The 16,278-nt window shown below is 38.4% G+C and overlaps 1 protein-coding gene across 3 annotated transcripts in view; it reads right to left on the bottom strand.

Moving 5' to 3' along the window:
- Positions 1 to 16,278, bottom strand: part of TRAPPC9 (trafficking protein particle complex subunit 9) — a 1,063,197-nt gene that overhangs the window by 854,106 nt on the left and 192,813 nt on the right. For all 3 annotated transcript variants that reach the window (XM_069081231.1, XM_069081230.1, XM_069081232.1), the window contains one exon: positions 12,330 to 12,475. In XM_069081231.1, the coding sequence (XP_068937332.1) occupies positions 12,330 to 12,475 (146 nt within the window). The remainder of the gene's footprint in view (positions 1 to 12,329; positions 12,476 to 16,278) is intronic.

Raw genomic sequence — 16,278 nt, 5'->3', positions numbered from 1 at the left:
TAGATAGATAGATAGATAGATAGATAGATAGATAGATAGATAGATAGATAGATAGATAGACAGACAGAACAGATTGATATAGATATATGTATACATATATATGTCTATATAGGAGGGTATATGGTCATATGAATACATATGTGAGTGTGTGTATATATGTGTACAGGTATACATAGATAGAGGGCAAAGGACCAATTTAATATGAAGGGATGATACTTAAAAGGTGAAATTAAGAGGTGAGAGAGGAATATAATGAGAGGAGATGGGGAGAGACAGAATGGAGTAATCTATCTCCTATAGAAGAGGTAAGGGAAAATGGTTAAAATGGAGGGGAAGAACAGGAAGGCAAAAGGGAATGGGTCAACCTTAATCTCATTGAATTTGGCTTAGGGAGGGAATGACATACACACTAAATAGGGTATCTCACCCTACAGGAGAGTAGGGGGAAAGGGGATGAGAGGGGGGATGATGAAAGGGAGGGCAGGCTGGGGGAAGGGAAGTTGGAAGCACCCACTTCTGAAAAAGGACAGGATCAAAGTAAAGACTAGAACAAGTGGGAGGTGGGATAGGATGGAGGGAAATATAGTCAGTCTTTTACAATATATCCACTATGGAAATGTTTTGCATAGTTACACATGTACAATCTATATTGAATTGCTTATCTTCCCAGTAAGGGTGGGTGACAAGGGAGGAAGGGAAAGAATTTGGAATTCAAAGGTTTAAAATCAAATGTTTAAAAGATATATATATATATATATATATATATATATATTTATATACTATTTTTAATATTACTTTACATGTAACTGGGAAATAAGATATACAGGCACTGGGGCACAGAGTTCCACCGTGCCCTACTGGAAAATTGGAGGGGGTATGGCAGAAGATATGGTAGAGAGCAGATTGGAGGAGGATATATCCAGTAAGATTGCTATTTTGGGGTGGTGGTTAGGGGAGAAAATTTGTAACTCAAAATCTTGTCGAAATGATTGATGTAGACTAGAAGTAAATAAAGCATTTGAAAAAGGGAAAAATGCTTTTAAGGATTCTTATTCATTAATACTTAATATTCCTAAGGAATGATAACTCACTCAGGTATACACTGTTCAATTTATAGAGAGTGTAAGATAGAAAATGCAGACATGTGATTCTAAAAATCTACAGGCCAGTATTAGTGTATAAGAGTATTACCAAAAAAATACTATTAATAAAAAATAAAATAAAAATGCTACATGTTCTAATATTGGGCATAGTAAAAATAAAGGGTACATGTGAAATTTAAGCAGCAAATGACTTAGCCCAACTCCCATGACCAGGGAGTATAAGGGGGGCCCTGGATTCCAGAGTCAAGATCAATCAATCAACACACACTTATCAGACTTAGTATGTCTAGGCACTAGGGACACAAAAGACAAAAGTGAGATAGTCTCTGCCTTCAAGTAAATTAAATTCTCCTATGGAATAAAACATGTTCACAGACAAATAAATACAAGACATATAGAAAATAAATACACAGTACTCAGAGAAGGTGACCAAGGGAATCAGGAAAGGCTTCCTGAATCAGGTGGACTAGGGTTAAGCCTCCAAGAGGCAGAGCTAAAGGAAAACATCCCTAGGAAAGGGAATGGAAACAAAAGATGGAAGGACATGGCCAAAGAAGAGCAAGCATGAGGGTTTCGTTGAAGTACAGAAAACAAGAAGCACGAGGAAAGGAATATGTAATCAGGATGGAAATACAGGCTAGAGACAGCCGGCTTAAAATAAGAGAGAAATCTACAGTTTAACATGGAGACAATAGGGTGCAACTGAAACTACTTGAGGCAGAGGACCCTATAGAAAGATTTTTACTTTAAGATTATCAACTCAGTAACTATTTATGAGATGGATTCAAGAGAGAAGAAATTGGATGTAGGGAAACCAATTAGAAAGAAAGTTAATGAAATATTAGGCAAGAATGGATGAGGGCCTGGACTAGGATGGTTGTAGCAAGCAGGAAAGGGCAGAAGTGAAAGATATTGAAGAAAGATAACTGACAAGTCTTGGTAACTGAATGGATTGGATTTCTGTTATTGTTGTTGAGTCATTTTTCAGTAATGTCCAACTTTTCGTGACTTTGCTTGGGCTTTTCTTGACAAAGATACTAGAGTGGTTGCCATTTCCTTCTCCAGAGCATTTTATAGATGAGAAAACTGAAACAACCAACGTAAAGTGAATTTCCAAAGGTCACACAACTAGTAAGTGTCTGAGGCCAGATTAGAACTCAGAACGAGGAGTCTTCCTTACTCCAGAGCCAGTACTCCACTTACTTCAACCCCTACCTGCTCCACTGGATTGCATATGGAGAGGAATCTGGAAGAAGGTCAGCACCCTCAACAGAAAGAGGGAAGCTAGGAGAAGAAATAAGGTTAGTGAAAAAAATTCTTTTGGACAGGTTAGGTTTCAGGTGCCTACAGGACACCTAGGTAGTGATGTAAAGCAGACAGAAGTAGAGGGAGGCCCACAGGACAAAAGACAAAGGAATTTAGAGGTAAAGTACAGTGTAAATTTGAACTGTCTAATTAAAAGATCAAGATTATGAAGAGAAGCCCTTTCCCCCAACATGGCACCAAAGGCGAAGAAGGAAGCTGTTGTCCCCCCCAGGACAGAAGCCAAGTCCAAGGCCTTGAAGGCCAAGAAGGCAGTGCTGAAGGGTGTCCATAACCACAAAAAGAAGAAGATCCAAACATCCCCCACCTTCCAGCGACCCAAGACACTGAGACTTCGAAGGCAGCCCAAATACCCTTGGAAGAGTGCCCCTCGCAGAAACAAGCTCAATCACTATGCCATCATTAAGTTTCCCTTGACCACCGAGTCTGCTATGAAGAAGATTGAGGACAACAACACCCTAGTCTTCATTGTGGATGTCAAGGCCAACAAGCATCAGATCAAGCAGGCTGTAAAGAAGCTGTATGACATCGATGTGGCCAAGGTCAACACACTGATCTGGCCTAAGGGAGAGAAGAAGGCCTATGTCTGTCTTGCTCCAGACTATGATGCTTTAGATGTTGCCAACAAAATTGGAATCATCTAACTTGCTGTGTCCCATTCCACCTACAATAAAAATAAAGTTTTCCAGAAAAAAAAAAAAGATTACGAAGAGAAGAAAAAGACGGGGTGGCTAGGTGGCATAGTGCATAGAGCAACGGCCATGGAGTCAGGAGAACCTGAGTTCAAATCTGGACTCAGATACTTAACACTTACTAGCCTTGTGACCTTGGGCAAGTCACTTAACCCCAATTTCCCTGCCTTCCCTCCTCCAAAAAGCAAAAAAAAAAAAAAAAGATAAAGTAGGAACACTGGTCAAAGAAAGTAAGGTGAGGTAGAATGACCAAGAATTCCAGTGAGGACAGAAAATGAGTTTAGCACAAAGGAAGCACAGAGAGAACTTCAAGAACAGGAAATGATATTCAATACAGAAATATTAAAACCATGGGTGGTGGATAGTGGGAGATGAAAGGTTTCAAGTACAGAACAAACAATGGGCTGGATATCTATTATGCAAGTATCAGCCCTTAGTACTATAGCCCACATCAAGATGTAGGGCTAGATATGTGAATAAACAGAATAACACACTGATAATAACTATTAACAAATATTATGGACCTAGGACCACCCAAGAGGAAAACCCAGAAGAGAATAACTGTAAGAAGAGCCTCAGAGGGGGAAAAATGGTTTGGCCAATAAGACTACAAGAATTCCTAGAGGAAAAAAGAAAGCTGAGGAGTTATCTATATAGAAACAAGAGTGGAACCCATGGCCTCCTAGATTCCTCTAAGATTCTGCATTTATATTATATCATTAGTATAAGAACAAGCCAAATAACTATGCCAAGAACTTGAATTAATCGGTGAGTCCACTGTTTAAAAATATCTGATTCATCCATTATCTCTATTATAAAATTCATCACTTAAATCTGGTCAACATTATTAAATCTGGTCAACAATAATTACTAAATGCCTAATATATACAAAGCCCTGTGCAAGGCAGAATGGGAAATAGAAAAATAAATAAGACATGGTCCCTGTTCTCATGGAATTTACTATCTTATACTGTTACCTAATATCTCCATTATTATAAGTCATAAAAGGAGTTCTCTTTACAACAAATGTTAAATCTCCATTTTTTTTTAGCCTGAAAGGAACCTAAAGGGATGATTCTAGGCCATGGTTTCTTAACCTTTTCTGAGACATGTACTACTACTTTGGCAGTCTGGTAAAAGCTATGAACTCCTCAGAATCATGTTTTTAAATACATGAAATAAAACATACAGAATCACAAAGAAAATCAATTCTACTGAAATATGGTTATTAAAATGTTAATAGCTAATACTTCTTAAATATTTTAAAAACAAGCTTTAAAACTCCAGCTTAAGAATCCACAGTCTGGTCCAACACACTCTAAAACATGAACTCCTTTTATAAAGTCATATAGGAAATGAGTGAAAGCTACTGATGGACAGGCTTCAGCTAAACACAAGGGAAATCGTCCTAACAACTATAGCTGTTCAAAATTGGAATGGGTATCTGTAGGAGATAGTGGGTTCCCATGACTGGAATTCCTCAGGAAAGACTGACCATCTACAAGGGATAATTTAGAAGAGATTCATCTTCAGATATGAGTTTAGTTAGATGGCCTCTGAAGTTCTTTCTAACTCTGAGAATTTCTAATTTAGGACAAGTGGTCATCTATTCTCTACTTGAAAAAATTTTCATAGTAGAAAACTCCTGATCTACTGAGTCAAGTTCATTCAAAGAAATTAAAAAAACATTTATTAAATACTGGTTTACAATATGCCAAGTACTATAGTAAAAAGCTAAAGATCTTATCCTTGCCCTCAAGAAGATAACCATCTATTAGATCAGCTCATACCATCTTTAGCCAAGATTATTAGAAAGTTCCTTCTAATACTCAGCAAAAAACATCCTTCGTATAATTTTTACCCGTTGGGTCCAGTCCTACCTTGCTCTACTTTCGCAAGAACAAGAAGAAAAGAAATGGTAGGAATGGGGTGGGGTTAGGTAAAGACATATAAGTTTAGCCAGAAAACACCACTTCATCCTAATGAACTCATAGTAGATTAAGTACAGACAAAATTGCCTACCACTTATCTATTGTGTTTAGAATACCTGGAATACATGGCATTATATCTGTTTCCCTGGCAATCATACCAATTAAGCAAGAAAACCATTTATCAGGGGGCTGATTAGGTTCATTCTACCTGTAGATGATATAGTTATTATATTAAATGCTCAGAATAAGTTTCTTTGAAATGCTTTTAAATTTAGTAACACCAGGAAAACAAGCTGGGATTTAAATGAGCAATCATGTACATTTGCATCATCTTTAGATTGATTTCAATTTAGACCTCTGAATAAGTTTTTAAGGCAAAAGTTGCATGTCTTTAGATATGGAGTCAGGGTTCAGAGACTTCTGACTGCTTATGTCTGACACAAGCAAACCTGAAAAAAGACAGTAAGTCTCAAAAGGTGATGTCAAGAACACAAATATTGACAACCTTATGACAAAGTTCTCATTGTCCAGCCCTTCTTGATGTACACTATCCTTAACACTTTCATAAGTTTACAGTACAGACCACTACAAAAGACTCTAACCAATAACATGCAACAATGAAAAACAAATACAGAGACCTACGAAAAACCACACAGGTTCCCAGAAATGTAGTCATATGGCTCAGCAACATCTATGAGGCAACCTGCTCTCTCATTCTTCTTTCTGGCAACAAAATCAGCTCCCAAATTTAAGAAACACTAGTATAGGTTAAAGCGTAGATAGTTTTCAAAAGATAAAATGTGAGCTATCAATAGCTATATGAAAAAATGTTTCCAATAACTTAATTTAAATTAAAGCACTCTTGAGTTTCCACCTCAAATCAAGTAGATCAGCAAAGATACCAAAAAGATCCTTGAAAAATGTTGGAAGGACTGCAGAAAAACAGTAACATTAATATACTGCTGGTGGAGCATAAATTGGTCTAACCATTGTGTAAAGCAATTGAAATTTATCCCTAAAAGTAAAAAACCATGTATTACCTTTGACCTGGCAAAACTACAACAGCCTAAATCCTAAAGAGATCAAAGAAAGAGGAAACATATGAACGCATGTATGTATTTGTGTATATGCAAAAACATATACACCTAAACATGTGTGTATCTATGTGTGTGTAAATATATTTGAGAAAGAGAGAGTGCTGTGTATACATTGCTAAGGAATAGATAAATAAAGTATTTTAGGTGAATGTAATGAAAAATTATCACACCATAAAAAATTATGAAAGAGATGGTTTCAGTCCTGTGCTGAACCAGAAACTTGATACTACTCCTCATTTTTTTTCACTTTCCTATTTTCTTTTATTCGAGCCTTCTTTTTTTTCCAAAAAGCTTTAACTTCTGATTTACATCATTCATTTCCGCCAGATTTTAAGTTACAAATTTTCTCCCCATTTTTCCCCTACCCACCCCCCCAAAATAGCATTCCCACAGGATATCCCCTCCTCCAATCTGCTCTCTCCCATATTTTCTCCCATACCCCTTTCGACTTTTCCAGTGGATCTCTATGCCCCAGTGCCTGTATATCTTATTTCCCAATTACATGTAAAATAGTACTGTTAATAGTATACACACACACACACACATAAATATATATATATATATACATATTTGAATATTTGATTTTAAAACTTTGAATTCCAGATTCATTCCCTTCCTCCCTTGTCACCCTCCCTTACTGGGAAGATAAGCAGTTCAGTATAGGATGTACATGTGTGGCTAATGCAAAACAATAACATGGTAGATATATTGTAAAAGACTGACTATATTTCCCTCCATCCTATCCCACCTCCCACTTGTTCTATTCCCTACTTTGATCCCATACCTTCTCAAAAGTGGCTGTTTCCAACTTCCCTCCCTCCAGTCTGCCCTCCCTTCCATCATCCCTCTTCTCATCCCCTTCCGCCCTACTCTCCTGTAGGGTGAGATACCCTATTTAATGTGTATTTCATTCCCTCCTCAAGCCAAATTCGATGGGAATAAGGTTGACCCATTCCCTTTTGCCTTCTTATTCTTCTCCTCCATTGTAACCATTTCCCCTTGCCTGTTCTGTATGAGATAGTTTACCCCATTCTGTCTCTCCCCATCTCCTCTCATTATATTCCTCTCTCACCTCTTAATTTCACCTTTTAAGTATCATCCCTTCCTGTTAAATTGGTCCTGTGCCCTCTATCTATGTATACCTGTAAACATATATACACACATTCACATATGTATTCATATGCCCATATACCCTCATATATAGACATATATATATATTCCCTTCAACTACTGAGAAAAGCTTCATAAGTTACAATTATTGTTTTTCCATGTAGGAATGTTAATAGTTCAACTTTGATAAGTTCCTTATGGTTTCTTTTCCCTGTTTACCTTCTCATGCTTCTCTTGCTTCTTGTATTTGAATGTCAAATTTTCTGTTCAACTCTGGTTTTTTCAGCAAGAATGCTTGAAAGTCCTCTAATCCACTGAAAGACCATATTTTTCCCTGAAACATGATATTCAGTTTTGCTGGGTAGGTGACTCTTGGTTTTAATCCCAGCTCCTTTGCCCTCCGGAATATCATATTTTGAGCCCTGTGATCCCTCAGTGTAGAAGCTGCCAGATCCTGAGTTATCCTGATTGTGTTTCCACAATATTCAAATTGTTTCTTCCTGGCTGCTTATAATATTCTCTCCTTAATCTGGGAATTCTGGAACCTGGCTATAATATTCCTAGGAGTTTTCTTTTTGGGATCTTTTTTAGGAGGTGATCAGTGGATTCTTTCAACCTCTATTTTGCCCTCTGGCACTAAAACATCAGGGCAGTTTTCTTTGAGAACTTCCTGGAGGATGATTTCTAGGTTCTTACTTTGATCATGGCTTTCAGGTAGTCCAATAATTTTTAAATTATCTCTCCTGGATCTATTTTCCAGGTCAGTGGTTTTTCCCATGAGATATTTCACATTGCCTTCTATTCTTTCATTTGTTTGGATCTGTTTGACAACATCTTGATTTCTCATAAAGTCATTAGCTTCCATTTGCTCCAGTCTAATTCTGAAGCCATGATTCTCCTCATTGAGCTTTTGAGATTCTTTTTCCATCTGGCAAATTCGACTTTTTAAGGCATTCTTCTCCTCATTGCCTTTTTGAGCCTCTTTTGCCATTTGAGTCAGTCTGTTTTTTAAAGTGTTATTTTCCTCAGGCTGTTGACTCTCATTTCATAATTTTCTTGCATTGTTCTCATTTCTCTTCCCAATTTTTCCTCCACTTCTCTTATCTTCTTCTTAAGGTCCTCTATGGCCTGTAACCTGCTTGTATTTTCCTTTGAAGCTTTTGGTGCAGGAGTTCTGACTTCACTGTCTTCTTCCTGTTCCATGCTTTGACCCTTTTTGTCCCCAAAATAGGAGTGTAATGTTGGAATCTTCTGTCTGCTTTGTTTCCTTTGCCTGGTCATGTTGCCCCTCAGTCACTTGACTCCTGGGCTTTTTGCCACAGTAGGACTCTGCTACCAGACAGGGGAGCTTTCGTCCCAAACGCCGGGGTTTTCTCAGTTGCCGGAGGTATTAGATGGGTGCCCTCTCTGAGGTCTCCACCCTAGACTGCAATCCAGATCCAAGCAGGTTAAAGCAAGAACAATTACCCCTCCGACTGGTGCTTAGTCCCCCTACACTCTACAGGCCAGGAGCTGAAGCTGCCACATGGCATTGGCTAGCTGTGCCAGCGCCTCAGCAGCTTCTCACCCCGGGGGCAAAAGCCAGGCACTCCCACCTACTGGGTCCCAAAGTCCAGACTACACTGACCTCTCACTTTGTACTTCGCATCTGTGTGTCGATAAATCTGGAAATGGCCATAGCTGCTGCTGATCTGGAGTTCCTCTGGCTGTGGCTGGTCAAGCCCACCCTGGGGCTAAAGCCTTGGCGTGGGGCTGGGCTCGGCTCCCAGAGCACTGCTCTGCATTCCTGCCTGCCTACTGGGCTGTCCTCTGTGGGAGGTTAGCTTCTCTGTGTCATTTTGTGGGTTGTGTAGCTCCAAAGTTTGTTTAGAGTCCCCTTTTACATGGATTGGGGAAGGTGGAAGCAGGAGCAGGGGGGAGGTCGTGCTTCTACTCCACCATCTTGGCTCCGCCCCACACCAACTTGATACTACTTATATGAACTGATTCAAAGTGAAGTGAAGAGAACCAAGAGAACAATTTCTACAAACACTGTAAAGACAAACAACTTTGAATAACATAAGAACTAATCAATCTAGTGATTCCAGAGGGCTGATGATACAGCATGCTTACTATCCACCTCCTGAGAAAAAGGTGATAAGACTCAAATTCAGAAGGAGATATGTATTTTTGAACATGGCTAATTTGAGAATTTGTTTTATTTAACTATGCATATTTATTATAGAGGTTTTGTTTTTCTTCTTTTTCCAAAGGGAAGAATTGGAGAGGCAGGAAGGAGAGAAAATATATAAATGCTTATTAACTTATGAAAATATAAAAGGGAAAAAAAAATCAGTGTCCAAAATGGGATTAATTCTGCTTTGAAAATCTGACAAGAAACCCCCTGGGAATGAGAGAAACTGAAGCTTTCATTACACTGCAGTGCTACTGGCAGCAACTATTGGCTTTCTGTCCCATAGCTCAATTATTCTGTCTTCCTGATTATGGTTGTGTGTGTATACATACATATATATGTATACTGTAAATCAATGTATGTATATATGTATGTATACCTATAAATCAAGTCAAATAAGTAGGTATTATTGATCATTAGGTCTATCCTAGGCACTAAGGGACAGTACAAAAGAGGAAGAAAGCAAGTACCCAGTCTTCAGGGGGTATATATTCTTCATGTAAAATAAGGCTTATTACTTATGAAATAATTAGAAAAAGATGTGACATTAAGTTTCATGAGGGAAAGAAACCCTTTCATTTTTTTTCTTTCTCACTATTCCAAAGTGAAGGGCCTATTTACACCTTATTAAAATATACCAAACATGCCTCTTCCCATCAAATTCAGGGACAATTGGCAACTGAAGTATAATTAATGAAGGATGTGCTCTGATTTATCAATTAATCAATGAGCAAATGCCTATTATATGCCAGATACTGTGTTAGGTACTGAGGAGACAAAGACAAAAATAAAACAATTCTTCCACTCAAGAAGCTTACTAATTTTCTAATTCTATTAGAAAAGACTAATATAGAAATACAAGTAAATACAAAATATATTCGAAGAAACTACAACGTAAACTTGGGTGGGCAGTAGCAGTAATAAGTTCATGAAAAGGAAAGGAAACAATGCACATGTGTAGTAAGAAGGAAAAAAACCTGAGGCATTGAATTCAATTCAATTAAACAACCATTTACCAAGCATTCTGTACATGAAAGAAGACATTGCTCAGTAATGAGGGCACCCAGAAGAAAAAATTGCACAGCCCCTACCCTCAAAGAGTTTATTGTCTATTAGACATAAAAGGGAAAATGTTAATCCAATCAGATTGCGAATCATTCTCCTTACAATATCCAGGAGCCCAGAAAAGTCAAGGGCTGCAAAGGCTCATGGTTGTATATCAACTAGATGCTTTATCTCCACTCTTGTGGGTCAAATTTCTGCTTGAGAGATGTGACATTCTCCCAAGAGTAACAGCTACAGAGTTGTATAAAACAATTTCCCTTACTTCTGAAACATTAGGGTTCTTCCTCATCTTCACTGTTCATATTTAAATGTGCTTCTGTTGGAACCTGCCAATTTGGGCTTGAGCTTTGGGAAGTTATGTCTCATTTCTGCAATAACTGAAAGAATAAGGATACAAAGTTGGAATTCTTTCTGTGTTTTGCATTTGGTAATTAGAGGAACCTGGTGAAATGGGCTCAGTAACATTATGTGGGGAAATAGTCACTGATAACACTTGGGCCCAAACTAGGCTGGAATGCCTTGCCTGAGAATACAACTCCAATGGACCTCTATATCAAAATTATCAAATGACATTATCAATGAAGGCCCACCACAGTCTGAAGAAACATTACCTTCTTAACCATATCTCATACTACTTCTACCATCTAAACAGGAATAATATATTCCTCATGCTTTCTTGCCCCTACTGAAGCTGTCATTGTGCATTCTGAACACAATGTCACAATGCTTAAAAAGAAATGCTATGGACTGGAAACCACGCCACTGAGTTAGGAGAAGCACCTTTGCTACTATTTGTATAATCTCAGACAAGTCACTTAACATCTCTGTACCAGTTTCTTCATCTGCAAAATAAATAAGTTGGACCAGACATTGCTTAATAAAAGGATTTGTTCTGCAAAACTTGGACTTAGTCAAAAAGTTGAACCCAAATACCTAGAAGACCACATGTGGCCTAGAGGCCACAGAATCCCCGCCCCTAGTCCCAGATCTCAAAGGTCCCTTCTAAGTCTAAATCCATGATGCTACAAATCTCCTGAAACAACTTACACAGCGGCTCCTCTGGGAAGCTTTCCCTGGGCCCCATCAAATCTCAAGACCCATGATCCATCTTATCAATGGCCCTCCAAAAATATGTTGTCTAGAATTGAAAACAACATTCTAGGTAGGTCCTAAAGAGAGCTGAGGAGCAGAGATACCACCCTCCTCATTCTGGACACTGAACTTCTCATTCACACATATTGAGACAACTTGTTTACCTCCTAAATCACACTGCCAGGTCACCCGAAGTCCACTAAAACCCATAGATCTTTTTCACATGAGTTTTTGTCTACCCACATCTGTACCATCAATGTTTGTGAATTAATATTTTAAACTGAGGTATTTAAACCTAGGAACTTGAGAGGTAAAGATAATGATTTCTGTTTCAGAGATGTTGTATTTGAGATGTCCATAAAACACTCAGTTAGAAATGTTCAACAGGCAGTTGGCAGTACAGGGTCAGAGCTGAGAGACTAGGAAGAGATATAGAGATCTGGGAGTCATCTGCAAAGAGATTATAATTAAACCCACAAGATCTAATGAGGTCAGCAAATGGGAGAGTATAAAGAAAAAGGGAAATGAGGGGGAATAAACCAATTTACTATGTATTTTTAAAAGGATGTCTATGTGCAAATGCCTCGCAGGCTGGCTAGACATCTAAAGTACTGTAGAAAGTCTACAAAATGAATGCATGTACAGTATTAAATTCAAATATCACTCATTCAAATCAAAGGGGAAAAAAAGGGTGAAGAAAATGCAAATCCCAAAACATGGTTCTTAGAGCTAAAAATACCCACCTATTTTCTTGCTTCGCTCTTCTCCACGGTTATGTGCAATAATTGGAGAGTAAATGAAGGGGCTCTTGGTTGACATGTTTTGACCCAGTAAGCTTTTCATTTTCTGGGGCCGAAGGCTGGCTGGGAGGTTCAACAGTTTAACACGCCTATTGATTCAAATGGAACCAAAAAAAAAAACATTACAAGCCGTTTTTTCCATTCAATTTCAGGTTAAACATGAAGAATTATACTTGTACAGGAAAAATCATTTTTAGTCAAGTAGTAGATAATAATAATGATGATGATAATCATTCACATTTGTATCTATCACAAAATGCTTTCCTCACAACCCTAGAATGTAAAGTAGTAAAAATATTATTATTGCCTTTTTACAAATGAGGGAAGTGAAGCTCAACTGATACATATTACAGAATGCTAGAACTGGAAAGAATCTCCAGATCACCTTGACCAAGAAGACTTCACAAAGTGAGTAGAAAAGAAATAATTCAAACTGGGGTCTTCCTATTTTATTTTTTTTTCCATTACAGCCAGTGAAACAAAAACCAAAGGAAGAGCTACAGAATAAAGACACAAATCAAGGTAATGCTATAAGAACTATTTTAAAATTTACTAATGAAGGAAAAATACAAGCCATGAAATAAATGCAGCTACCTGCCTGGTCTTCTGTGCTTAATCATCATGAGTGTCCCATCCCCTAATTATGGGTGTGCCTAAAGTATCTGTGCTGGCACCTTTTCATTGTGCTCTCTATTCCTTCTACCTTGGTGACTGTACCAGTTTCAATGGGTTCAAGTATCATCTCTATAAAAAGGCTATGATATCTACACATGCAGCACTAGTCACTCTCCTAAACTCTAGTCTCATACCACCAACTTCCTACCGGCCCTTTCTGTGCAGACATCTCACAAACATCTCCAATTCAACATGTTTAAAACAAAATTTTATCTTTTTCTCCCAAACTGAACTTTCCTCCTAATTTCCCTATTCATGCTGAAGGCATCACCATCCTCCCATTTATCCAGCTTCAAAACTTTGTAGTAATCCTAAACTCTTCATTCTCCCTGACTCTACACACTCAATCAGTTACCAAGCCTTGGTGTTTCTTCCTTCACACCTCTTGTACCTGCCACATTCCATTCATCCACACAACCACTTCCCTAATTCAGTATCTCATCAACTCTCACCTGGGCCACTGTAATAGACTTCAAATTTGTCTATTTCGTCTTTATTCTCTCCAGTCTATCCTACATATAACTTTAATAGTTCACTAAAACACATGTCTACCAATGTTACTCTCTTGCTTAAAACACTTCAGTAACTTCCTAGTTAGCAGAACTTGCAGAGTGCTAGTAGATCTGAGTTCAAATTCAGCCTCAGACATTTATTAACTTTCTGACACTGGGCAAGTTACTTAACCTGTGCCTGTCTCTGTTTCTTCAAATGTAAAATGGGGATAATAATAGCATCTAGTGGGGCAGCTAGGTGGCATAGTGAATAGAGTACCAGCCCTGGAGTCTGGAAGACCTGAGTTCAAGTCCAGCTTCAGATACTTGACACTTAAGTAGCTAGGTGACCTTGGGCCAATTACTTAACCCCAAATGCCTTCTCTGCCCCCTCCAAAAAAATAAATAATAGCACCTACCTTCTGGGTTGTTAAGAGGATTAAATGAGATAAAGTTTGCATAGCACTTAACACCATGTCTGCATATAGCAGGAGCTTTACAAATGCCTATTTTTATCTTCATTTTTTTATTTCCTTTCTTCCTTTCACTAAGATCAAAAGTAAATTCATCTATTTGGAATATAAAGTTGGCTCTAGCCTTACTCTGCAGGCTTACTGCACCTCATTGCACTTTGCAAACTCTCTACTGCAAAGCCTAAAATAAAGGCCTGACCAAGTCACATCCCATGTAAAAAAGGCCTACTTGCTACTGTCCCTACACAACATTCTACCTCTTATCTATAAGTGTAAAGCTAAGCATGAGCAGCTCTCCAGAGCATACTGAAGCTCACAATGTCTAGTACACCTCAAGTCCTTCACAGTTTCTGTTTCTGGGAAGACAAAGCTTAACAGAGCCAAAACAACATTCATACACATTGCCAGCACCATCATCAATTCACTTTCTGCCTGTGAAATCAACACAGACTTACAAACAAGGTTTGAGGACTCAACACAAATTGTCAGTATAGTCCCAGGACCTCTGAAACCCTCCTCCAGGACTTCTGTAAACACACAACAAGAAAATCCTCTTTCAGGGCTTCCAGTAAGTACAAAGTAACAAACACAAGTCAACACAGGCAGAATAGATAAACAGAGTGCCAGACACCACAAGATTCCCCCTTCTCAGCTCTGCCACCACAAGTGTGCCCTTCTCAGTTCTGCTCTCTCCCAGCTTGAGCTTCTCCTTATATATGGTCATTAGCTCCTGCCTGTTCTACCCACCTCTTACGTCCTTCCTGTTCCTGTTTTTGGCGAGTCCCTCCCACTGTGGGTTTCACAAGTTCTGTTTCTTAACAAAGACTTGATATAATCATGGGCAAGGCTCCAAAGAAACTTGAACTGAAACAAGGTGCTAACTAATTAAATAGCTGAAACAAGGAGGTAACTACTTCTTTGCTTGCCATTACATCTTTGTACAAATTCCATTTCATCGTCATGCCTTTACATATGGTGTGTCTGTCATCCCAAATATACTCCCTTCTCAAGTCTCCGTCTGTCAAGTCTATATGAAGACTTACCTGTCTTTTTCCTCCACTCTGATCCACCCCAACTCTGCTGTCAGCTATTAGTGCCTCCCTACCTCCAGAAACTACCTTGTATTTACTTTGCATATTTTATTCTCTTATCTATGTAACTACTGCTTACTTGAAAGCTATAAACTCCTTGAGATCAAGGAGTATCCATTATTTTGTCTTTGTATCCCCCATTGTAGTTCAGCCATTTTTCAGTTGCATCCAGTTCTCTGTGACCACATTTGGGGTTTTCTTGGCAATGATCCTGGAGTTGTTTGCCTTTGCCTTCTCCAGCTCATTTTGCAAATAAGAAAAGTGAAGTAAACAGGGTTAAATTAATTTCTCAGGGTCACAAAGCTAATGTGTCTGAGGCTGGATTTGAACTCAGGTTTTCCTGACTCCAGGACCAATGCTCTATCCACTGCACCACCAAGCTACCCTGTACCTAATAATAACAAAAGTATACAATAGATGCTAGTTAATGTTTATTGATTGCAGATGGATTAATTTTTTAAAAGGCAAGCAATTATACCGTAGATTACCATGGTGCCCTTTATGGGTAAACATAATATTATAGAATCACCATTCAACAGAGCAGGTATATTCTCAGTTGAATTTTGAGCAGTGGTTATAAACACTTAAAAATGCAATGAATGGTTAAAAGGCAAACTGAACCTTACTGGCCTAAATGGGAATCCAGCCCATGACTTCAGCTGAATATGCACGGTATATAAGTACCATGAACAGCTTCTTTTTTTTTTTTTGGAGGAGGGAAGGCAGGGCAATTGGGATTAAGTGATTTGCCCAAGGTCACACAGCTACTAAGTGTGTCAAGGGACTGAGGCTGGATTTGAACTCAGGTCCTTCTAACTGCAGGGCCGGTGCTCTATTCACTGTATCACCTAGCCACCCCTACCTTCTAAGATTCTTAAGACTCTGTATATGAGAAAGAATGTAGTTCATTGCTATCACTTAGAAATACAAAAGGGAATTCCAGAATGAGTTGTTCTCAATCAAAATTATTTCATCATTTAATCACACTTTCAGATCACAAACTGAAGAATTTGAAGAGAGCATTTAAAGGGCACATGATTAATGCCATTGAATAGGATGGTAAAGAAGAATTATCAGTACATGGACATAAGGGACAGAACTAGAACCAAGTACAAGGACTCAGATTTCAGTTCTAAATACAACCAGAGATTTCTAACAAACA

The sequence above is a fragment of the Petaurus breviceps genome, unplaced genomic scaffold, assembly GCF_028583685.1.
Source record: "Petaurus breviceps papuanus isolate PSGF00001 unplaced genomic scaffold, PetGlider_PUasm1.0 98, whole genome shotgun sequence".
NCBI classification, from domain to species: domain Eukaryota; kingdom Metazoa; phylum Chordata; class Mammalia; order Diprotodontia; family Petauridae; genus Petaurus; species Petaurus breviceps.
Note: the sequence above shows the minus strand (reverse complement) of the source record. Positions and strands in the feature narration are given on the sequence as shown.